At 39.9% G+C, this 25,965-nt stretch overlaps 1 protein-coding gene across 3 annotated transcripts in view; it reads left to right on the forward strand.

The window, feature by feature from the left end:
- The window catches only part of slc17a5 (solute carrier family 17 member 5), a 70,605-nt gene extending 44,998 nt beyond the window's left edge, over window positions 1–25,607 (forward strand). For all 3 annotated transcript variants that reach the window (XM_073056699.1, XM_073056697.1, XM_073056698.1), the window contains 5 exons: window positions 5,624–5,782; window positions 11,406–11,538; window positions 17,199–17,346; window positions 23,014–23,104; window positions 23,959–25,607. In XM_073056699.1, coding sequence (XP_072912800.1) covers window positions 5,624–5,782; window positions 11,406–11,538; window positions 17,199–17,346; window positions 23,014–23,104; window positions 23,959–24,078 — 651 coding nt within the window. In that variant the 3' untranslated portion in view covers window positions 24,079–25,607. The remainder of the gene's footprint in view (window positions 1–5,623; window positions 5,783–11,405; window positions 11,539–17,198; window positions 17,347–23,013; window positions 23,105–23,958) is intronic.
- Window positions 25,608–25,965: the final 358 nt, after the last annotated feature.

Here is a 25,965-nt window from a genome sequence, read left to right on the forward strand (position 1 = left end):
AACTCCCTTCCGGAGTAAACTCAACCCCGCGGGCTGAAACAACCATCTGCCAACCCAGCAGACCTCTCCAAGGTAGTGGCATCCTTTTCATCTAGGACTGCCTTCATCTCATTATCGGGAACACCTTGATAATTCTCAACTTCTTCAAACAGGGCTGCCACCCCCGACAGATCATCCATGTCCAACTCTGGACCTTTTAACAGCTTTTTCTGTTTCTCATCTTTATTTCCTACCTCTAGGACCTTTCTCTTCGCTAAGGGGAAATCTATCTTCTCTCCCTTACCCGCTTTCACGTTACTATTCCTCGTTTTACCACCCTCTAAACCCTCATGGCACAGGGTCGGAAAAGACGTCTCGGCCAAATCAAAACTGGCCAATTTTAAACTGCTCCCGTTCTCAGCTGCCGATCTCGACAGGCTGCGAGTGACCGCGCATGCGGTATAGCTCGGGGACGCTATGGGCGGGGCCTCAACACGCACCGGTCGGCGGGTCATAGTCATGGTTGACCAAATCCTACCCCCGGCTAAATCGTTCCCAAGGAGGACGTCCACGTCAGTTCTCGGGAATTCTGATGGCACCCCTATTTCAACTGATCCATACACCAGCTCACAATCCAAAGTGACCCTATGTAAGAACACCATTTCTGTCCATTTTCCTATTCCTCTCAGGGCTACCTCGCCCGTCTGAGGTCCGAATTGTAATACGTTATGGCTAATTAATGATAGCTCCACCCCCGTGTCTCTCCAAATCCGTACGGGAATTGGTGGGTCCCCCTCCCTCACAGACACGGTTCCGTGTGACAGATAAATCTCAGACCCCTCGCGCTCTCTGCTTACCCGGAACCCTCTTGCCGATTTTCTGATTACCACTGCACACCCGATAGGGACTGCTGCTTTCCCTTTTTCTGGCTCCTTTCTTGGAGCAAAGCACCTAGATGCAATATGCCCCCCCCCCCCCCCTTCCCACAATTAAAACAGGTCAAGCCCGGAAATCTCTGGCCGTCTTGCCTTTCCCCCTCAACCTTACCACTAGCTCCCGGCGGGACCTCTGCCTCAGCCGGCGGACTTTCTCGGTCGTTCCCACGGTCTCTCGGGGTACTTTTATTCGAGGGAAACTTTGTCTTGTGGGTTAGGGCATAGTCATCTGCGAACCTAGCAATTTCCGAGATAGACTTATTCGGCTTCTCATTCAAATACATCCGGATCTCCTCCGGAACACACCCTTTTAATTCCTCAATCAAAAATAACTCCCTGATACACCCATAATCCCCGTCCACCTGTTCCGCGGTGCACCAACGGTCCAAGAGCACACCCTTCTCATGGGCTAGCTCGGTATACGTTTGATTCCACCCTTTCCGTAAATTTCTGAACCTTTGTCTATAAGCTTCAGGTCCTAGCTCGTAACTCCGGAGAATGGCCTCCTTTACTTTGGCATAATTCTCCGCTTCCCCCTCCTCGACGGACAATGCCGCATATGCTCGTAGTGCCTTCCCTTTTAAAACACTTTGTAACAACGCCACCCACTGCTCTTTGGGCCACTTCTGATTTACTGCCACCTTTTCAAAAAGCAAGAAATAACTATCAACATCTGACTCTTCGAATGGAGGTACTACCCTTAACTCCCGACTAACATTAAACCTCTCCTCTCGGTCTAACCCTTGATCTCTTCGCTCTTTCTTTAACTTCTCCATCTCCCAGTCATGTTTCCTCTGTTTTTCTGCCTCCTCATACTCCCTCTCCTTCTCAGCTCTTTCCTTCTCCTTCTCAGCTGCTTCCAGCTGCTTTACTTTAAATTCATGTTCCAACCTTAATTTCTCCAACTCTAACTGATCCGTCCCACTCGCTAGTACCTTTTCAGGGATATTTTCCAAATCCTCAGCTGCAAACACCTTCTTCCCAATGTAATACTGAGTTATGACCCTTCGCACTTCCCGCTTTTTCATTGATGACCTCACCTCTGTGAGACTTAACCCCTTCGCCAGACTTACCAAGTCTAATTTTGTAGCCGCCTCTAGCGCCCCCAGAGTCGGGTCTTTCATAAATTCATCCACGTCCATCTTTGCTGGTTTCCCGTCTGGCTACCTGCGTACCAGATCCAAATTTTTTGACTTACAAACCCAATTCACTGACCTCCCAATTTGGTATCAAATCTCGAGACGAGGCCCCAAGTTGTTATGAACCCCATAACTGGGTCACTTACCAGCAAAGATAGAGAGGTCCGCTGAAGTCTGATGGTACAATTTTTAAACGTTGTTATTTATAAAGGGGCACAAAAGTAAGGTTAATACAAACATTCAGATAATATACGTCGTCAATACTCAATCTAAAGCGCGGGTATAGTAATAATCAACAATTCGAAGTAGCTCTATCGTTTGTCTAGGGGTAAAACTATTGTCCGATGGAAATATAAAAAGTCTCGCCAGTTCATGAAGGCTTTTAGCCGTTTGAGGGACCGCTGGGTGTTCACGGGTTGGAGAGAGAAAATAAACTTGCCAGCCTGTTGGACTCAAATCGTGGAATCGGGAACGTGAGTTCCCCGTTGTCAGTTCGGAATCCTTTTCGGGGTTATCAGCCACTTGATTCCCTAGCTAGGGGAACCAAATCACACGTCGCTCCCGAACAGCTTCCCATCCTTACGGGAGCGATGAGCGATGGTGTCTGCGTCTGGTGCGTTGCTGGAGTACCGCCTCCTGCAGTCTCCGTTTTATCATGACTGGCAGATTTGTAAATGTCAATCAAGGTAGGGTGATACAATCCCCACCCCACATTGCCCGAGGGTGTCCATGTCCCTGATAGCTGGCACGTACTATAGAGTTGCAATTCACACAGGTGCCTCTAAGAACAATGGTCAAATCCGTTGCATTGTCTCTCATTTCCTGGGTCCAAGACCCGAATTAATAGCGATCTTGCGATTCTCCGGAAGGAGGGGGCTGGTCCCGCGCCCTTCGGCCCCTCAGAGCTGTGGTACATTCATAACAATATAAAACTGAATACTTTGCAATAATTAACATACTGTGAAATGAAAAAGCTCTTTGGTAGAAACAGCTGAAGATGCAGTAAGGATTTTACCTTGAAGAATTCCTACAGCAATGCCTTGGGGGCTGACCTCCAAAAACCACAGCCTTTTCTCCTCTTTTGTGCTCTTAATATCAAAGGGCACTTGTTCCAGTTTCACTTGTGGAATTTGGCTTTGAAGGCAATAATCAAAGCGGAAATAATTAATCATTTACAAAACCTGAATGTCAAAATTGGTCAACATGATTTTTATAAAAGGTAAGTTATGCTGGACAAGTCTGATTGATTTCTTTGAGGATATCTCAGAGATATTGAGTTAAGTGGAAATTCTAGATGTAATGTATTCAGATTTACCTAAGGTATGTGTTTCGTTGCCCATCTACCTAACCCAGGGGAGAGGTTGGATCACTCCAAGGGCTGAGCCAATTTGGTGAGATCAAGAACGGCTTCAGGCTGAGTGACCCAAGTGTATCACTACAGTGGGATCTGTGTCCTAAAGTGAGGCATTACCCAGTGCTTAGACAATTTAAGTGTTGGTTCAGATAGACTGGAAAGCCCGAGTGTCGGAACCAGAGGTGGGGGTTGGGCTAATTTCACTTGCTCTCCTGTGATGATCCTTCATCTCTCAGCAGCAAAGTGCTCTGGCTGCTGTGCAACTTAGACCAAGGCTTGGGCCTACTCCAGCCGCTCTGGGGAGTGGATCTAAGGGTTTAATCTGGTTTGAAATGCTGTTGCTTGCTTCTATTGTTTGCATAATTGAGGGCTTTTTTTCTTTTGCTTTCTTTTTCTCTGCACACTGGTTTTGGGTTCTTTGGATTTCTTGTGTAACACTCGGCTTTATCGACTCACATTTGTCTAGGGGAAACTGCTGTAGGCCCTGCCAAACTGTGTACTCACGTTTGCGTAGATGCTGTGTAATGCGCCCCTGTACAAGCCCACAAATTAAAATATCAGACAGTACACAAGGTACGATTAAAGGATTACACTTTATAACTCTTATTTGGTGGTGTGATTAGTAGAAACAAATAAAACAAAGGCGCCACTCATTAAATTTATCATATATGACGTGCAAACAAAGATTTTCAATGTACTGTTGATACTCATTGGGTCCAGTACATTTTGGTCTAATTAAATAGCTGCCCTAAGTTAACCATGGAAGTAGTTAAAAAGTATGAAAAAGACAAACTACTCTTTAACTGAATCACAACTTGGGTATTTAAATGAAATACAGAACACACCAGTACTACTACAGTTTTATAAAATTGTGTATTAGTTCCTAATAGTTATTGATGGAGGAATTCATCCAGTGTACACTATTGTGTTTGAGGTGTCCTCTGAGGGGTAGCACCTCTTGTAAAGGGGTTGTTGAGTTCATTTTGGGGAAGCTCACTATCCTTAGGTCCCCACTGGTTGCGCAGCTCTCACCTGTGGCTCCAAATAGCTCTGAGTGCAACAGCGGTCATACCCCATACACCACTTTGACAGGTGGGCGAAACAAAGTGTGGGTAGCTGGTGGGTCTCATAGCCCAATGAATTTGGGACATGCTTGTCCTAGCATGTGAAATCAGCTCTGGCGGACTGGGCAGAAAAGATCAACAGTGAGAAGTCATGGTTATCCGCTGCAACCTAGGAAGACCCCAGTTTGTGATGACTACTTGTATCACTGGATCAGGACTTCTGAGGTAAAGAGAAAGTGTAACTATTGCAGTGCAACAGCTTTGCCACTTTAAAAACTCTCTGTACAGGTTTTGCTGTCGTTGCCAGATATGACAGACAGCCAACATGTTACCATATTCTTTTGACTACTAATGGCACTGTCAACAACTCCTTCCATCAATATGCTGATGTCAGTGGAGCAGGATGTTTTGCCCTGCTTTTTACTGGCAGGGTGTTCTTGGGAAAATTTTTTAACATATTTTCAGTTAATCTGTTTGCACATAACTATATTCTTTCCTATTAATACGAGTTTGACAAGGAGAATTAGCTAAAGGGTATCAGTTTGACCTAGTGGTAGCAATTTTTACAGATCTTAGTTCAAGCCTTGTTTTTCTTTCATGACAGGGAAGGGGAAATGATGGCTTTTAATTTAGTTATAAACACGGATTCTGCAGATGCTGGAAATACAGAGTAACACACAAATGATGCTGAAGAAACTCAGCAGATCAAGCAACATTTTTGGAGAGAAATAAACAGTCAACATTTTGGGCTGAGACCCTTCATCAAGACTGGTGGGTGATGAATCTTGGCACGAAATGCTGACTGTTTATTTCTCTCCATAGATGCTGCCTGACCTGTTGAGTTTCTCCAGCATCTTGCTTGTATTATTTTTATTGTTATTCTTTGTCTGTGACAAGTTGATTTTATTGTGATGATATGACTCAAATGCAGGATTTTAAGCAACTTATCAGCATTGGCTGAACTTAAAACAAGAAATTAATTTTATTGAATAACAATTTAATTAGCATAATGGAAGGCAGCCCCAGCCAACAATAGATCCAGTTCTAAAATCATGTGCTATTGCTGGATATGTAGTTCCCCATATGGAATTAAATAATATTTGAGTTCTTTTTTCCTTTAAATTTATTTTTTCTCATTTTCTATTTTCATAGCATTCTTTTAAGAAAAATGTACCATGGCAGTCTATATGGAAATCTTTGCCACTTTGGGCTATAATTGTTTCTCACTTTTGCTACAATTGGACCTTTTATACATTATTAACACTGCTTCCAACCTACATGGAAGAAATTTTACAATTTAACATCAAAGAGGTAAGTGTGAAAGGTTTGTTTTATGCACTTTAAAGTCATTGTATGCATTGTGTTTTATGTGAAATTTAGAGGAGACAATAATGACAATTAGCCAAGATTTTTTGCCCTTTAAAGCTGATTCACACTTTGATAAATTATTTCTGATGGATAATTGGTTGTGTCCCATACAATACTTTAAGTTGAGATCCATCCTCATTCATATCACTGTCAGAAAAAAAAACAAGGGAAAACTCTCATGTTTATCTACTTGGCTAAAGTTATTTCTGACACCAGTTTAGTCCAAAATTATGATAGGATCCTTGTTATAAATGTCTGTTAAAACTTGCTGCTATACACAGTAAATACTATGGCAAAACAGTTTAGATGCCAATCACAATGGTGAGCAATATCAGATATGGGATTCTCTTAGCTATCAGCAGGTTCTCTTAACTATTATCAGACCACGCTAATGGTGTTCATGATCGGTATCTCATCAACTTCATTAATTTCAGTTTAGATGATCCTAGAATGCCTTTTGTTTGTGTACTTTAAAAAAATAAAGCCTTAAGACCTAGAAGCAGAATTTGGCCATTCAACCCATTGTGCCTGCTTCACTATTCAATCATGGCTGATTTATTTTCCCCCTCAACTCCATTCTTCTGCCTTTTTCCTGTAACCTTTGACACCATTACTGATCAACCTCTGCTGTAAGTATACCCAATGACTTGGCCTCCACAGCTGACAGTTACAATGAATTGCACAGATTCACCATCCTCTGGCTAAAGAAATTCCTCGTCATCTCTGTTCTAAAGGGATATACTTATGCCCCCAGGCCTAGACTCATCCTCTATTAGAAACATTCTCTCCACGTCCACTCTCTGTACAGTGACATCAGCCTATTAGGAACAGTAACTTGTACAACAAGCAAAGCATTTATGGTAATGTGATTTAAATTTAAATTTGTAGACTTCCATACACAATTACAAGCTTTAGTAGAACAATAGTTATAAAACATCTGCCTGTCTTCTCAAAGGTAGAAATGAGCAACAGTTTAAATAGAACAATAGTTTAAGATCACCTGAGTGATAAGCTGCTCTCATACATTAATTCCACAGGTAACTATTCCCTTCCTCCAGTGCAATGTGTATCCTCGTGGTAAATAGGAAATTTTTGAGTTAGCCACATCTTTTTAGCTCATTTCAGATTGTACTCCCTGCATTTAAAAATAATCCTCCATCTTGCCTCTGATTCCTTAGTTAGTTGCCTTACTATCTTCTTTGGTTATCAGCAGTCCTCCCAGAGAAAGCAGTTTCTCTCTATCTTCTCTAGCAAAATTCTTCATTTTGAAATTGAATGTATCTCCCTGATAGTATCGTTCTTTGAAGAATGATTAAAATTTCTCCATGTAGCTGAAGTCCTCGATCCTTGGTAATATTCTATTAAATCTCTCTGAATCCCCTCTAAGGCCTTCCTAAAAATTGTCATATGATGCTCCAGATGAGGTATATATAATGCCTTAGTCCAAGACCTCATATACTGTACTTAAGTCTTTGTCAAATTCCAAAAATATATCAATTACTAGATCTTTCTCTTTCTGCATTTAAAATTGTAGCATTTAATTTATGTGGCTTGTTATTTTTTTTCTTTCATTCCAAGTGTATCATTTGGCAAGCAGCTATTCAAAATTATGCCTGTCAAGTATCTGCCTATTTTTTCTGAAATCTTGCTGTTAAATAGTGTAATTTCTGTGAGCAGTACCAGAGAATGTTTAAGAAAAGTTTAATTGATTTGACGCTACAATTCCACCATCTTTGCATAAATTTATATTCATCCAAAATTTTGCTGCCAAGATCTTAATTTGTATTAGGTTTTGTTTATTTATCAGATCCTGATCTGTTAGTAATTTAACAACAAAAAAATGCAATTTTTCCAAGGCTCTGCCTTACCTCCAGTCTAGTAAGTATTTGAATCTTCTGTGCTCCTCCAAACTGCATCCTATTTATTCCTATCACTGATAGCTGTCTATTTAGGACCTTAGCTTTAGAATTACCTTCCCAACCTTCTCTGCCTTTATCTTAATCTTTTAAGATGCTCTTACAAGTCCACCTCTTAAAGTGCTTTTAACTGTTTGTCATATATACAAATGTTTCTTGGAGTTAAGTTCAAGTTCAGTCGATTGTCATTTAACCATATACTGCCAAACGAAGCAATGTTCCTCTGGACCAAGATGCACAACACAGTACAAATAACACACATAACAAATAAAGTAATATTACCACAAATAAACTAACACACAATCAGGTGCATTTATGATACAAGTTAAAAAGTAAACAGTATAATGCTACTGTTACTTCATGCATGAAGGAAACGGGGAGTTCAGTAGTCTTATGGCCTGGGAGAAGAAATTGCTTCCCATCCTAACAAATCTAGTCCTAATGCTATGGTACCTCTTTCCTGATGGTAGGGGGTCAAAGAAATTGTTGGATAGATGGCAGGGATCATTGCTAATTCTAATGGCCCTGCTTATGCCACACTCTGGATAAATATCCCTGATGGGTGGAAGAGAGACCTCGATGATCCTCTCAGCAGTTTTTGCAATCCTTTGAAGGGGCTTGTAGTCAGATAGTGATTCAGCTGGTCAGACCCTCATGATGGTGCTCCTGTAAAAATTGGTTAGAATGGGGTTGGGGGAGCTTTGCTCGCCTGAATCTCCTCAGGAAGTGAAGGTTCTTCTGTGCTTTCTTGACCAAAGAGATGATGTTGAGGGATCCTCTGTTATATACACTCCCAGAAACTTGGTGCTCTAATCCTCTCCACAATTGGAGCCATTTATGTGTGGTGAGGAATTGTCAGTCTGTACTTACCTAAAGTCCACAATCATCCCTTCGGTCTTGTCCACTTTGAGACTCAAGCTGTTGTGCTCGCACCATTCTACCAGCCACTCTGTACGTCGTCTCATTGTTGATGAGGCCAACCACTGTTGCGTCATCTGCAAACTCGATGATTCAGTTTGAACTGGATCTAGTAGTGCAGTCATGTGTCAGCAGAGTGAATAGCATAAATAAATTACATTGCTCATGATTTTTTTTGAGACATTTGCTTAGTTAATATCATTCTGACTGTCTCCGCTGGGTCTGGTTTTGTGAAATGGCTAAGTCTGAGACTTGCTGACAAGATTTTCAGAGCCAAACAAAATGTCAGTTTACTCTGCAGCTGGACTTCACATAGAATCCAGTTGTTGGGCAGGGATTTGTGCCAGCTCAGACCTGGAGCTGAATCCACTGGAGAGTGTAGAGGAGTAGAGCAATCATGTTACTTTAATCTTTCGTATGTTTTGTTAACTACTTTTAATTGATTTTAGATGGCTGTGTACGTTAAGGACATTTTAAGAAATTAACATTACTGAACATTTATACAAGTGGCTAAACCTCATGGCACGTTCTCAAAATAATGTTCCTTTATATCTTAGATGGGGGTGAATGTCTTCAGTCAGAGGATGATGAATTTGTGGAATTTCTTTGGGCAGTGGAGCTGGATTCATTTGGTGTATTTAAGGCACAGATTGATGAGTTCCTGATTGTAAAAGCTTTAAGGGTTATGGGGGAAGGCAGGACAATGAGTTGGTAAAATCAGCTAACATTGAATGGTGGAGCAGACTCAATGGGCTGATAGCCTCTGTCTTCTCACTGTGTGGTCTACTTTGCCAGATCTCAGGTCTCATTGAGGATGGGACGCCTTTACTGTAGTGTCTGAGACCACTGTACATGTTTAGACCACACAATAGACTTGCAGAGAGCCAGTGAAATGTTTCCTTTTCTTTCAGCTTAGATAAATCCAGGCATGGATAGTTCGCAGATTACAATTTCAAGCATGGGGGACTAAGCTAATGTAATGGAACCTATATTAATACAAATTCAGGTTAGCAGTTACCGCAGTGTTTTACAGCACCTGCTCTGAGATTGGAGTTCAATTTCCATCATTGACAATAAGGAGTTTGTACATTTTCCCTGTTATCACATGGTTTTCTCTGGGTGCACTAGTTTCCTCCCAAATTCAAAAGCTTTAGTAGTGGGTATGCTCTATTGGCGCTGGAGGTGTGGCGGCTCTTGTGAACTGCCCAGTACAATCCACACTTATTTGATTTCACTGTATTTTTCAATGTACTTGTGATAAATAAAGTTAATCTTTATATTGTGTAACATAAAAATTGGGGTTAATACTACAGAGTTTCATTTGGGAGGAAATTTCATTGAGATTTTACTTGATAATTTAAAGCCATATAACAATTACAGCACGGAAACAGGCCATTTCGGCCCTTCTAGTCCTTGCCGAACGCTTACTCTCACCTAGTCCCACCGATCTGCATTCAGCCCATAACCCTCCATTCCTTTCCTGTCCATATACCTATCCAATTTTACTTTAAATGACAATATCGAACCTGCCTCTACCACTTCTACTGGAAGCTCGTACCACACAGCTACCACTCTCTGAGTAATGAAGTTCCCCCTCGTGTTACCCCTAAGCTTTTGCCCCCTTAACTCTCAACTCATGTCCTCTTGTTTGAATCTCCCCTACTCTCATTGGAAAAAGCCTATCCACGTCAACTCTATCTATCCCCCTCATAATTTTAAATACCTCTATCAAGTCCCCCCTCAACCTTCTACACTCCAAAGAATAAAGACCTAACTTGTTCAACCCTTCTCTGTAACTTATGTGCTTAAACCCAGGTAACATTCTAGTAAATCTTCTCTGTACTCTCTCTATTTTGTTGACATCTTTCCTATAATTCGGTGACCAGAACTGTACACAATACTCCAAATTTAGCCTTACCAATGCCTTGTACAATTTTAACATTACTTCCCAACTCCTTTACTCAATGCTCTGATTTATAAAGGCCAGCATACCAAAAGCTTTCTTCACCACCCTATCCACATGAGATTCCACCTTCAGGGAACTATGCACCATTAGTCCTAGATCTCTCTGTTCTACTGTATTCTTCAATGCCCTACCATTTACTATGTATGTCCTATTTTGATTATTCCTACCAAAATGTAGCACCTCATACTTATCAGCATTAAACTCCATCTGCCATCTTTCAGCCCAATTTCAGTTGCAAGATTTCATTTGGATGTTTTCAGAAGGTAAAGCCCACTGTCGGGAAAATTCAAAGGTTCAAAAAGGTTTGTTTTATTGTCAAGGTATGCATTACAATGCAGTTCTGATATTTGTCTTCTCCAGATTGACATTAAATACAGAAAGACCATGGGTGTTGATGAAATAAAATATATCAACCCCCTCCCCACCCAGCATGAAAAAGAAAAAGAACTAAATTCACAGACCCCAAAGTCAACCCCCCACAGCAAAAAAAAACACAATAACAATCAACAATCTCAACACATAAAAATCCCTGACCCCTCACTCACAGGAAAGAACAGCGGCAGTAGCAACAAACCCCCAATCCCTTTCCCCAGCCGTCTATCATCCACAAGAAAAATGAAGGAAACCGATATAAAATACGGTTCATAAATGTCAGAATACATGAAACGCCTTTTTGTCTGCATACAAGAGCAGTGCACAAACTCAGTACTTCCATAAAGAATAGTTCTGATATTTCTTGTTAAAGCTAATCTTTTTCTCTATTTAGAATGGATTTTTATCAGCACTACCATATCTCTTCTGTTGGATATTGATGATGAGTGCCGGAATGATTGCTGATTACTTGATCAAAAAACAGAACTGGACTATATCTACTGTTCGGAAACTATGCACCTTAATAGGCAAGTTGTTTCAATTTGGCGGGGGGGGGTTTGCTTATTTTATTGCTGAGGAAGTGCTGGCCGTTTAATTGAACTTGTTCAGGATATATTTTTTTAAAAAACCAGAATTGACAGATTAAACCAATAACACCAGATTAATAAAATAATTGGTTAAATAATTAAATTGCTAATTAGCTAGGATAACTAATGTTGTTCCTTTATTTAAAGTGCATAGCAGGGATAATCTAGCTAATGACAGGCTGGAGAGCTATTGTAGGGAAATTAATGGAGAAAACGCTAAGTGGCAGGATTTATGTCCATAAAGTCCAATTGGAGAGTCAGCATAGTTTTATGATGTGGACATTGTGTCTCACCAATTTGATTGCGTTTTTGTGGAGACAACCAAGATGTCTGATGAAGGCAGAGTGATTGCTGTTATCTATGTCAACTTCAGTAAGGCATGTGACAAGGTCTCACATGGTGATCTCTCCAAAGGGTTAAGGCACATGAGAGCTAAGGTGAGCTGGCTAATTAGATTTAAAAATTAGCCTGGTGGTAAAGAGTCAGAGCGTAGTGGTGGAAGAATGTTTTCTGATTGAAAGCCTGTGGCTAGGGACGTACTGGAGGGATTGGTGCTAAAACTTGGCTGTCTGTACTGTATTTTAAATTTTTCATATATATGAAAGTAGGAGAATGATTAGTAAATTTGTTAATATGAAAATTGGTGCGGTGATATGAATAGCAAGGAAAATTGCCTAAGACTGCAGCAGGATATAGATCAGTTGGAAAGTTGAGTAGAGCAATGGCAGATTAAATTTAACCCCAACAAATATGAGGTAATACATTTTGAGAAGTCAAAGAGTAGGATATATACAATAAATAGTATTGTATATTGTACACTGACACCTTCACCATAATTTTGGTGGGATTTTAACCAGGCTAGCCTGAAAAAGCCACTAAATAATTACCATCAACAAATTACTTGTAATAACAGAGGAAACAACACACTGGATCATTGTTACACCACCATCAAGAATGCCTACCGTGTTATTCCACACCCTCACTTAGGAAAGTCTGATCACTGGCTGTACTTCTACTTGCTGAGTATAGAGGCAAGTCTGAAGACTGCAGCACCAGTAGTGAGAACCAAAAAAGTATGGACAAGGGAAGCACTTCCAGAACTGCTTTGAATTGGTGGACTGGACTGTATTCAGGGATTCATCTTCAGATCTGGTTGAGTATGCTGTAGTTCATTAAAACCTGTGTGGATGGGTGTGTGCCTGCGAAAACTTTCTGTACATTCCCAAACCAAAAGCTGTGGATGAGTCAGGAAGTACATCGCTTGCTAAGGGCTAGATCTGTGGCATTTAGGTCTCGTGGCTCAAGTCTGTACAAGAAAACCAGTTATGACTTGCAGAGGATCATTTCAAGAGCAAAGAAACAATTCCGAGCGAGGTTGGAGGTGACATTATACGCGCATCAACTCTGGCAGTGTTTACAAGACATTACCGGTACTTCAAGTGAAACCCGAATAGTATGAATGACTGCAATGGTGCACTACCAAATAAGCTTCTGTGCTGCTTTGAAAGGGAGAATATAACTACAGCTATGAAGATCTCTGCTGCACCTGGTGACTCTGTCTTGGAGGCTGATGATAGGTTGTCTTTAAGAAGGTGAACCCTCACAAGACGGCAGGCCCCAATGGAGTACCTGGTAAGGCTCTGAAAACTTGTGCTAACCAACTGGTGGATATATTTGAGGACATTTTCAACATCTTATTGCTACGGTTGGAAGTTCCCACCTGCTTCAAAAAGGCAACAATTTCACCAGTGCCTAAGAAGAGTAGTGTGAACTGCCTTAATGACTATCACCTAGTGGCACTCACATCTATGGTGATGAAATCCTGTGAGAGGTTGGTCATGGCTAGAATCAACCCCTGCCTCAGCAAGGACTTGGACCCACTGCAATTTTAACACCGCAGTAGGTCTACGACAATCTCAAGGCTCTTTACACGGCCTTAGATCAACTGGACAATACAAACACCTACGTCAGGATGTTGTTCATTAACTATAGCTCTGCGTTTAAAACCATCATTCCCACAGTCCTGATCAATAAGCTGCAGAACCTGGGGCTCTGTATTTCACACTGTAATGGATCCTTGACTTCTTAACTGGAAGGCCACAATCTCTGCAGGTTGGTGATGATATCTCCTCCTCACTGATAATCAACACTGGCGCACCTCAGGGGTGTGTGCTTAGCCCACTGCTCTACTTCCTCTATACCCACGACTGTGTGGCTAGGTATAGCTCAAAAACCCATCTATAAATTTTTTGATGATACAACTGATGTTGGCAGAATTTCAGATGGAGATGAAAGGGTGTACAGGAGCGAGATATGCCAGCTAGCTGAGTGGTGTCGCAGCAACAAGCCTGCTCTCGGTGTCAGTAAGACCAAAGAGCTGATTGTAGACTTCAGAAAGGGTAAGATGAGGGAACACAAACCAATCCTCAAAGAGGGATCAGAAGTGGAGAGAGTGAGCAATTTCAAGTTTCTGGGTGTCAAGGTCTCTGAGGAATTAACCTGGTCTCAACTTATCATATCCAGGCAAGACAGCTGCTATATTTCATTAGGAGTTGAAGAGATTTAGTTTGACACCTAAAACACTCAAAAACTTCTATGGATGTACTGTGGAGAGCATTCTGACAGGCTGCATCACTCTCTGGTATGGGGGTGGGGTGGGTGGTGTACTGACAGATCTTGGATATGATTGGCCAATAGTTAAAGAATGAGCATTAGTACTGTATGAATAAAATTTGTACTAAAGGGAATTTCAGAAAAATAGTCTCCTCTGTATGAAATTGAATGACCCTTACCCATTGATCTACAGACCCCATTTCCAGAAAAGTTGGGATATTTTCCAAAATGCAATAAAAACAAAAATCTGTTACATGTTAATTCACGTGAACCATTATTTAACTGACAAAAGTACAAAGAAAAGATTTTCAGTAGTTTTACTGACCAACTTAATTGTATTTTGTAAATATACATAAATTTAGAATTTGATGGCTGCAACACACTCAACAAAAGTTGGGACAGAGGCATGTTTACCATTGTGTTACATCACCTTTCCTTTTAATAATGTTTTTTAATCATTTTGGAACTGAGGATATTAATTGTAGTAGATTTGCAATTGGAAATTTTGTCCATTCTTGCTTGATATAAGACTTAAGCTGCTCAACATTCCGTGGTCTCTGTTGTCTGATTCTCCTCTTCATGATGCACCATACGTTTTCAATAGGAGATAGATCTGGACTGGCAGCAGGCCAGTCAAGCACACGCACTCTGTGTCTACAAAGCCACGCTGTTGTAGCCCGTGCAGAGTGTGGTCTGGCATTGTCCTGCTGAAATAAGCATGGACGTCCTGGGAAGAGACGTCGCCTTGATGGCAACATATGTTTCTCTAAAATCCTAATATACGCCTCAGAGTCAATGGTACCTTCACATACATGCAACTCACCCATGCCGTGGGCACTGATGCACCCCCATACCATCACAGATGCTGGCTTTTGCACCTTTCGCTGATAACAATCAGGATGGTCGTTTTCATCTTTGGCACGGAGAACTCGACGCCCGTTTTTTCTGAAAACTAGCTGAAATGTGGACTCATCTGACCACAGCACACGGTTCCACAGTCTTTCGATCCATCTGAGATGAGGTTGGGCCCAGAGAACTCGCCGGTGTTTCTGCATAGAGTTGATGTATGGCTTCCTCCTTGCGTAATACAGTTTCAAGTTGCATTTCTGGATGCAGCGACGGACTGTGTTAAGTGACAATGGTTTTCCGAAGTACTCCCAAGCCCAGGTGGCTATAATTGTCACAGTAGCATGACAGTTTCTTAGGCAGTGCCGCCTGAGGGCTCGAAGATCACGCGCATTTAACAGTGGTTTCCGACCTTGCCCTTTACACACTGAGATGTCTCTGAATTCTCTGAATCTTTTCAAAATATTATGTACTGTAGATGTTGAAAGACCTAAATTCTCTGCAATCTTGCATTAAGAAATGTTCCTTTTTAACTGACTAAAAATTTTCTCACAAATTTTGGCACAAAGGGGTGAGCCACGACCCATCCTTGCTTGCAAAGACTGAGCCTTTGATGGACGCTACTTTTATACCCAGTCATGATACCTCACCTGCTACCAATTAGCCTGCTTAATGTGGAGTCTTCCAAACCGGTGTTACTTGAATATTCTGTGCACTTTTCAATCTTATTTTAACTCTGTCCCAACTTTTGTTGAGTGTGTTGCAGCCATCAAATTCTAAATTTGTGTATATTTACAAAATACAATTAAGTTGGTAAGTAAAACTATTGAAAATCTTTTCTTTGTACTTTTGTCAGTTAAATGAAGGTTCACATGAATTAACATATCACAGATTGTTGTTTTTATTGCATTTTGGAAAATATCCCAACCTTTCTGGAAATGGGGTTTGTAGATTGTAAGGAAACATGTCTGTCATGTCCATTACTGTTGAGAACCCTCAGGATTACAGATGTCTCAATCAAGCCCTACAAGTTGAGCCAATCCAACTTTTCCAACTGATCACTCATTGCAGTATCAGTCTCAAAAAAATTCTCTGAACTGCTTCCAGCATTTACAGCCTTTCTTAAGTAAACTGTCCACTACTATTCACAGTACTCGGGATTCAGGCTCACCAGTGTCCCATATAAATGAAATAATACTCTCTCTACATTTGTATTCTGTTTCCCTAAAATTAAGCAACAACATTGTGTTAGCTTTTCTAATTGCTTAATGTTGAGTACTATCCATTTTTTTGAATTGTAATAGAGCATGCCGGTCTCTTGAAATTTCAATCTCTCACCATTTAATGAATATACTGCTTTATTATTTTTCTTGGCATATTTCATATTTCATATTTTTCTTCAACATTTCATTTGTCAGCAATTATCCAACTCAATTAACTTGTTAAATCCCATTCTGGTTTATTTATGTCCCCTTCAAAGCATATCTTCCTACTTATTTCTAAGCTATATAAGCAGCTAACTTAGCAGTCATGTCTTCAGTCCTTTCAAGTTATTATATAAATGTTGAAAGTTAAGGCTCTAGTAACAATCCCTGTAGGACACATATCATTACCAACTAGAAAATGAAACATTGCCTACCCAGCTTACTGTCAACCAATACCAAATATTACCAGTAATTTTTTTCCCATTACAAAAGATAAAGAGATAAAGCTTAGCTTTATTTATCACATGTACATTGAATGAGAATGTTTTGGGGGCAACCCACAAGTGTCACCATGCTTCGGTGCCAACATAGCATGCCGACAACTTACTAACCCTAATCTGTGTGTCTTTTGGAATATAGAGGAAAACTAGAGCACCCAGAGGAAACCCGCCTGATCACATGGAAAATGTAAAAACCCCATACAGACAGTGACAAGAATTGAACCCCTATTTTCCAATCACTGGAGATTGTTATATGCTACCATGCTGCCCAGAAACATATACTTAACAGTTCTACTTGCCATATTCCAATGGTTAATTGATATTTCAAAAAAATGTAGTAACTACAATCTGCAGAGTTTTTAGAAATATTAGCATCTGAACAAGGAAAGTTGGTTTTACTTATAGAGTATCTGTAACAATTTTTGTTTTGTTGTAGGTATGATTGGGCCTGCAGTATTTCTGGTTGCTGCTGGATATGTAGGCTGTAATTATGAAGTGGCTGTATTGTTTTTAACACTATCCTCTGCGTTAGGAGGCTTCAGTATTTCTGGATTCAACATTAATCATTTGGATATTGCTCCATCGTAAGTAAACCTGTTTTAGCAAAATGTTTTTTCTGAAGTGATTTAGAACTTACTTTCTCCACTTCTAGCAGTTTGATGTTCTCCTGAAATTAACATCAGAAGCTCTCGGAATGTTTGGGTGATTTCTTTTATCTTTTTATCTGTGATTTTTGTAGTATCTCCCTAATGTTAAGGGAAATACTTGATGCACCATCAATAACTCTCCGAGACGTGAGGCGAGATAGTGGCTTTTATTGACGGGAAGAAAGAACAAGCAGCAATTGACCACCATGCTACATCCTGGAGACTGAGAGGCAGGGCTCAGGCCCCAATCGCCTTTATATCGGGGTCAGTGGGAGGAGCCACAGGAGCAGTCAGTGGGGGGGGGTGCGTGTCCAGACAGGTATATGTAGTTCACCACAATACTACAAATGCTTTCAATACAATTATTCTGTTTATTTGTATCTACTTTGAATGCCTGCAAAAAGTGAATCTTGGGTTAGTATATGGTGCTATATAGGTACCTTGAAAATAAATTTACTTAAAGTAAACATATAAAAATGGGGATTTGTTACATATTTACACATTACTTACATAAACTGGAAGAATTAATGTTAGCCATGTTTGCATTTGTGTAAAAGCTTATTTACCCCTTAAAACCCACCCTCACTGTTAAAGAACCCAAAAAAAATTGAGACCAGCAAATTTTAGTCAGGTGGACACAGAATGACCAACTGCTGCTCCTATTGATTTGCCTTTTCTTCCTCAACTGCCATTGTTTCCCCAATTGTCCTGCTGTGTAGAGGAAATATTTTAGACCAGTGGTGTTAAAGGCAGAAAATTCTCCATTTCGAAAGTCGTGATATTATCTAAAACAGATGTTAAAATAGTAGAAAATGCTGGGTGAAAATGCTCAGGTTTCAACAGTGAATTAGACATCACTGATATTTTTATCATTTAAGTTTCCCATTTTGAATGGAATATAGGTCAAAGTTTTAAGAATAATTTTAATGCAGCAATGGCAAAAATGCAGACAGATGCTGGAATCTGGAAATCTGGAACCACAAGCAATCTATGGAAGAACTCTGGGTTGAACACCATCTGTCCTGGTTTGGGGGGGAGGGGGTTGTGGGGAGAAGAAGAATTGATCGGAAACATTTCAGTTCCTCCCCCCCCCACCTCCACAGATGCTGCTGCTCAACCTGCTAAGTTCCTCCAGCAGATTATTTATGGTAAAAATGTAGTAATGATATACTTGACCTTCCATGTTTATTATACATTTGGTGGCCACTTTATTATGTGCAGAAGTAGAACCCAGTGTGGTTGTACCCCGTCCACTTCAAAGTTCGAAGTGCTGTGCGTTCAGAGATGCTCTTCTGCACAGTACTGTTGTAACACATAACTATTTTAGTTACTGTCACCTTCCTGTCAGCTTGAACAAGTCAGGCCATTCTCCTCTGACCTCACTCATTAATAAGGCATTTTCATCCACTGAACTGCCAGTCATTACATGTATTTTGTTTTTCACCATTCTCTGTAAATTCTAGTGTAGGAAAATCCCAGGAGATCAGTTTCTGAAATACAGGTTGAGTCTGCTATATCCAAAATTCCAAAATCTGAAAACTTCTGAAATCTAAAATTATTTTGAACACTGACATGATGTCACAAAGAGAAAATTCCACAAGGTTCTAGGAAGGTTCCCAAGCCATGTACACGTCTCTGTGCACCACAGACTGTTCTGAGAAGTGGCTTCACATATGTGATGAGCAGAAGTTAATGAAAAATAGAAAAACACTGCAGAAGGGAAAAAGTTAGGATTTTGATCATGTATTGAAGTGGATTCATTAGCATTGGAGTAAACATATGCCACTTAACTGTATGCTGATCATGAAACAAGCAAAGACCTATCATGAACTGAAAATTGAAGATAATTCACCAGGCGGGTTGCAGAAATTTAAGAAAAGGCATGGCATTAATTTTTTAAAGATTTGTGGTGATTAAAGTGTTTCCTGAAGCAACAGAGAAATTCCTTGATAAGTTTGCCAACATTGCTGAAAAATCTTAACATGCTGAACAGTTGCATCACTACATACAGTATGTGTGATGAACAAGTGTAAGACAAAGCTTGCTCACCAGTAGCACATAAATTCAGAGTCGGGAATGATGGTGATCCCAGGCTGTCTCATTTTATATTTCAAAATCCAAAACACTTCCGACCTCAAGCATTTCGGATAAAGGGTACCTAACCTGTACTCAAGCCACCCATCTGGCACCAACAATCATTCCACAGCCAAAGTCACTTAGTTCATATATCTTCCCCATTCTGATGTTTAGTCTGAGCAGCAACTGAATTTGTTGACTATGTCTCCATGTTTTTATGCATTGCGTTGCTGCCAGATGATTGGCTGCTTAGATATTTGCATTAATGAGCAGGTTTACAGATATACCTAATAAAGTGGCCACTAAGTGTATTTTTGATCTAGGCTAGGAAGCAGCACTGAATAATGTAAATTCTAGCTTCAAATGGCCCATCTAAAGTGGTAAATATAGTTGCTGTTTGCAATTTGGACAGCAATGTGTACAAAATTGTATTTTTTTAGTCGCTCATTTTAACAACCACTAAAACCAAATGAGTTGAAATGACTTAAATATGTAAAAGCATAGTTTTTATGCTTGACATAAGCATTGGACTATAAGCATGGGAGTTGGACTCCAACCTATCACTGAGCCGGTGTATGAGAAGAGAGTTTTTCACTTAGGTTTGACCTAAAGATTAAAAAGGCATGCTTCGCAGCAGTTTTTGGGAGTTAGACTGCAACCTATCACTGAGCGTGACTCATTAGAAAGAGCAAATTCATATGAGGCAGGTTGTAAAGGTGTGGTGTGGCTTTGACAAGGTCATGCTGGGTTAGGTAAGCTTCTCTTTTTTTCTTTATTCTTCATTCCTGGTCTGTTAGGGCACAAATAGTGCAGTGCGAATGGCTTCAGAACTGTTTTTTTTCTATGTGTGAGGTATGGGAATTCTGGGGGATTCCCCAGTCTACTGATAACCACATCTGCACCATAAGGGAGAATGAGGAGGTGATTGATAGGAGCTACTGGGAGGTAATCACCCCCAGGCTGCAGGAGGCAAGTAACTGTCAGGGTGTTGTCAGGAGAAGGAGGGGAAATGGGCAGCCAGTGCAGAGTACCCCTGCACATGATTAATTAGGCCGTAGTCAGTATGGTTTGCTTAAGGGAAAATTTTGTCTGACAAATCTGTTGGAACTCTTTGAAGAAATAGCAAGCAGTATAGACAAAGGCAAATTGGTAGATGTTGTGTGCTTGGATTTTCAGAAGGCCTTTGACAAGGTGCCATAGATAAGGCTGCTTAACAAGTTAAGAGCCCATGGTATTACAGGAAAGATATTAGCTTGGATAGAGCATTGGCTGATTGGCAGGAGGCAAAGAGTGGAAATAAAGGGAGCCTTTTCTGGTTGGCTGTCAGTGATTTGATGGGTCAATTAGCCTAACTCTGCTCCTATATCGTATGGTCATTGTGATAATAGTGCGAGTCTGGTAATGCAGAAGTTGTCGGTTCAAATCATATCACAACAAACTATGTAGTTAAATTAAAGTTCAAAGTAAATTTATTGTCAAGGCACATACGGTATCTGTCACTATACACTACCCTGAGATTAATTTTATTGAAGGCATTCACAATAATTACAAAGAAACACAATGGAATTAATGAAAAATTGCACGCAAAGATGGATAAACAGCTAATTTGCAAAAGACAACAAATTTTGCAAATGCAAAAAGAAAAACAAAATACTGTAGTAATAATAAGTGATAAATATTTAGTACATGAGTTGTTGAGTCCTTGAAAGTGAGTCCACAGGTTGTGGAATCTATTCACTGTTGGGGTGAGTGAAGTTATCCGTGTTGGTTCAGGAGCCTGATGGTCGAAGGGTAATAACTGTTCCTGAACCAGGCAATGTGGCACCTAAGCCTGTTGTACCTCCTTCCTGATGGCAGCAACGAGAAGAAAGCTGGCCTGGATGGTGGGGGACCTTGATGATGGATACTATTTTCCTGCGACGACTATCTTTGAGGATGTGCTCCATAGTGGAGAGGGCTTTACCTCTTAATGTCTAGCTGTATCCTCTACTTTTTGGAGGATTTTCATTCAAAGTTACAGGTGTTTCCATATAACTGTGGATCAACCACTCAATATACTCTCCATCGTGTATCTACAGAGGTTTCAAAGTATTAGATGACATGCTGAATCTTCACACACTTTTAAGAAGTTAGAGGCTGTGTCTTGCCTTCTTCATAATGGCATTTTGTGTGATGAACCCAGTACAAATCCTCTAAAATGATAATGCTGAGGAATTTAAAGTTACTGACTCTCTCCACCGCTGAGTCCTTGATGATCAGTAAGTATAGTGATTTGTGAGCAAATGGACACGAAAGCTGCTGCCTTGTAATTAAATCTCCACTGGCACTTTAAACAATATTAGAACTGGGAAACTGAGCGTTCCATTGAAATACTTAACATTTTTAAACATGAACAACTTGATAATACTAGTTAAGGAGTCTAGATTGATGGGTTAGCAACGTAATAAAGTTCACAAAAAGAAATTGGTTCATTATTTGAAGCAGATGATGTGTAGAGCAGTTGGATTTATTTTGGATTGCTGCATTAAACAGCTAAATAGAAAAGCTTAGCTTTATTTGTCACATTTGCATTGAAACATACAGTGAAATGTACCATTTGTGTCAATGACCAACACAGTCCGAAATGCACTGGGGGCAGCTGGAGGTATCGCCATGCTTCTGGAACAAAGTAACAACAACTTAATAACCCTAATCTGTACGTCTTTGGAACGTGGGAGGAAACTGGAGCACCTGGAGGTCCACGTAGTGATGAGGAGAACAAACAAACACCATATAGACTGTTTTGGAAATTGAGTCTCGATCTTATAGTTAGCGCTGTAAAACATTTACACTAGCCATTAAGCTATTGTGCCACTAGCATGAACATGATGGGCCACTCCTACATTTTAAACATGTATGGTTCAGTTTTCTGCAGAATGCAATTGGTTTGCTCACAGTGCAGTGTGGTTTCAATTGGAAAGGGACTGAAGGTGAGATCTGCATGAGTTTGTTTCTTCATTCTGAAGCACAAAGATATTTCAGTGCCATTCATCCATTTCCTTTGTGGTTGTTAATTGGCAGACCTGCAGAAAAACACAGATTCTGGAACCTGCATCTTCCATTCACTAATTGCATCATCAGTTTTTAATATATTCACTCAAGAGATGTGGGCTTTGCAGGCTGAGTAATTGCCCATCAGAAGGTGGTGCTGACCTGCCTTGTACTGGTGTAGTTCTTGAGATGTGGGGATATCCATGATGCTTTTAGGGAGAGAGTTCCACAATATTGGCCCAGTGACAGTGAAGGAATAGTGTTATATTTCTATGTCAAGATGGTGTAAGTCTTGGAAGCTAACTTTCAGATGTTGGTGTTCCTATGCTTTTGCTGCCCTTGTCCTCCTAACTGGTTATAGGTATGGAAGCTGCTTTTGAAGGACAGTTGGTGAGTTGCTGCAGTGCATCTCGTATCAATGTTTCAGAAAGTGGGAGAAGAATCTGCATTTTTATACACATATCACTGAACTTAAATTATGTATTTTGTGGTTGTTAGATATGCAGGAATCTTACTTGGGATCACCAACACATTTGCCACAATTCCTGGAATGGTAGGACCAGTTATTGCCAAAGACTTGACATACAATGTAAGCATTCTATATATTTTGATCAAGTGAACAATAACATATAATCACATGCATTAAGATTGTTTTGCCATAAATCTTGTTATTTTAGTTTTTGTTATTATAAAGCTGATATTTATGTGGGCTTCTAGGTAAGTAATTTTTTGTCCTATTCTATGTGGCTCAGAAATGATTAGAAATAGGAATTTAGTTCATTACAAGTCACATACAGAATAGACAAACCTTTAGGATTTTGACAGTTATTGATACAGCTTTTGCCTGTTATGGCACAACTGACAGAGCCAGAATATATTGTCCATCAATAACTAATCCTTTAGGTGGTACTGCTGAGCCATAATCTGAAATCACTGCAGTGCCCATCGTGAGAGTACTCCTGGTGGTTGGGTAGAGAGTTCCAAGGTTTAGACCTTATGAAATTCCAAATCATGAAAGTTTACAACTTGGAGAACTTGGGAGGAGTTGCATCCCTGTGCAACTGCTGCCTCTATCCTTCTAGGTAATGAAATTATGGATTTGGTGTAATATTGAAGAATAATTAGAATATTTTTGAATAATATCAATTTGAAATTACAACAATGAGCTAGGGAATCATGTTTGTTCCTTGAGAAATAAAACTATAAACTAAGTGTACTGGAATGTACACAACTACTTTATGATAGTTTGCAGGACTGTTCAAAACTACTTCTCATTATAATGAAGTCATAAACCCAACTACTTGGAAATTAACTTGAAATGTATTCAATACTGGGAAAACATTTAATACGAACAGCAAGAAAAAGATTATCTATACATTTCAAATTAAGTCTGTTTCTTAAAAAAGGATTTAGTTTTATTGTTTTCCTTTTTCATTTCCACAGCATACACTTGCAGAATGGAGAAGTGTGTTTTATATTGCTGCCAGTATTGATGTATTTGGTGCACTGTTTTTCACCATTTTTGGGAAAGGTACAGTCCAATCCTGGGCAATTGATCACTGAATATTTCTTTGTAACCTTGCAATCCTAGACAACTGTTCAATGTTTCTCATGTGACCTAAATGTATGTTTAATTTTGATCATGTATCCTAAATTATTTTCCTACAAACTTTATTTCATAACAAACTGAAACAATGCAAATACTAAATAGAGCATGTCAGATACATTCCAGCCCCTGCTGTGCCCTTTAGTCATGAAAAACCTGAATCTTAATACCAGATCCAGCGCATTCAGTCTCTTTTCTCCAGTAACTTGAGCTTGAACAGAGCAGCAAAGGAGAGGTAGTTAATCTGGAAAGAAGCACCTCTGACAGACTGCTGCCTGGACCTGTTCATACCTTTTTTTTACTGCACCTAGACCTGGTCAATGAGGTCCTTCAAATAGACAACAGAACCAGTTTCAACTTCCTCTGCATAAGGTGCCAAAAGACGAGGAGCATTGGACTAAAGTGAATTTAAACTTGAGCAACTTTTCAAATACTGAAAGGACAGCAGATGCTTGCAATTTTTGTAAATCTGGACTTCAGAAAATACAGCTAGCCAGGAAATCTTGAACTAACTTGAAAATCTATTGAAATCAACTGAAAGGAAACCACTCTCCTTCCACAAAGAACAGAGCAGCCCCCCCCCCCCCCCCCCCGGAATTCTTAACCCCTCATTTCCAGGAGACAATTATGTTGTGGTTGACGATCTCCCAATGTGGTTTAGGGACTTGTGTCTAACAGAACTCATGATCCCTCCATTAAACATGTCCATTGATGGACATCCTAAATGCATTGGCCATGAGGCTTTTAGTGGTTCCAATTTTTACTTTACCATCCAGTACATCTCTGACTAGTAAACACCAGACTGCCCTCTGCCAATGAGAAGGAACAATGGCTGAAGGCAACCAATAGCAGACTTTTAATTCAATATCATTAATCATCAGTTAGTCCTATCAAGAAGCAGAGCCAACAGTTGCTGAAGGGAGCTGTGTTGATCTCTGGCAGAGAAAACAGGTTATCAGCATGGATCACATGAAGATATGCTTTGTGTGAGTAAGTTTGCATCGTCCAAAGGTGAGGAGGTACAGCCTGGACAGAATTATATGGTGACAGATAGTGTTCCTCAGTGGGAAACTCTGAACTACATCTTAGACACAATACTCCCTACTGTTCTAAAAGTCAATGAACTTCATCAGTCCGTCCAACCGCTTTTGTTGCTTAAGTATAAAATGTCCAATCAGCATCACAGGATCAAGGCCAACAGTTAATTTATGATGAGTGATTGGTTGCATTGTTAATTTACCATATGACTTGTATTCTTTGTCTTTGCACAACGCAGAGTTTCCTTTGTTACTACTAATAATGGTTACCGGTTAATCTATTTGTCCTTTTCCTGCCTAATCCAGGGATTCTGAAACTATTCAAAAAGAAAAATGACCAAAGCACTTTCACAATTTTTTGTTATGCAAATTTTAAATGTTGAAAACATTTGTATCCACAAATTCTAAAAGGTCTGTAAATTAATGCAATAAAATTAAATTGTATTAAATCAATTGTTTGTGTTAAATTTTCAATTTAGTCATTAAATTATGGCATAATTGTACACCAGAAATAAAATGTTGTTGCTAAAGTAACACATTATCAAGTGTCTAGAAGAAAACAGACATTCTTAATGAAGGTACTAGAAATCAACAGTTTAAATGGATCTTTCAGAGAAGAGGAAAATACTTTGCTATAGCAAAGACTACTCCACTTCATCTTAACTGTTTCCTTTATTAATCACAAATTGCAAGTTCGTTTTAACAATTAATTTTATCTTTCAAATTGCATTAAAACTCTCCCCAGATATTTTAACTGTAAGTTCAATTAAATTTGTCTAATTAACCAGTATCTAAAAGTCTATTGCC

This window comes from Hemitrygon akajei, chromosome 9 (genome assembly GCF_048418815.1).
Source record: "Hemitrygon akajei chromosome 9, sHemAka1.3, whole genome shotgun sequence".
Classification (NCBI taxonomy): domain Eukaryota; kingdom Metazoa; phylum Chordata; class Chondrichthyes; order Myliobatiformes; family Dasyatidae; genus Hemitrygon; species Hemitrygon akajei.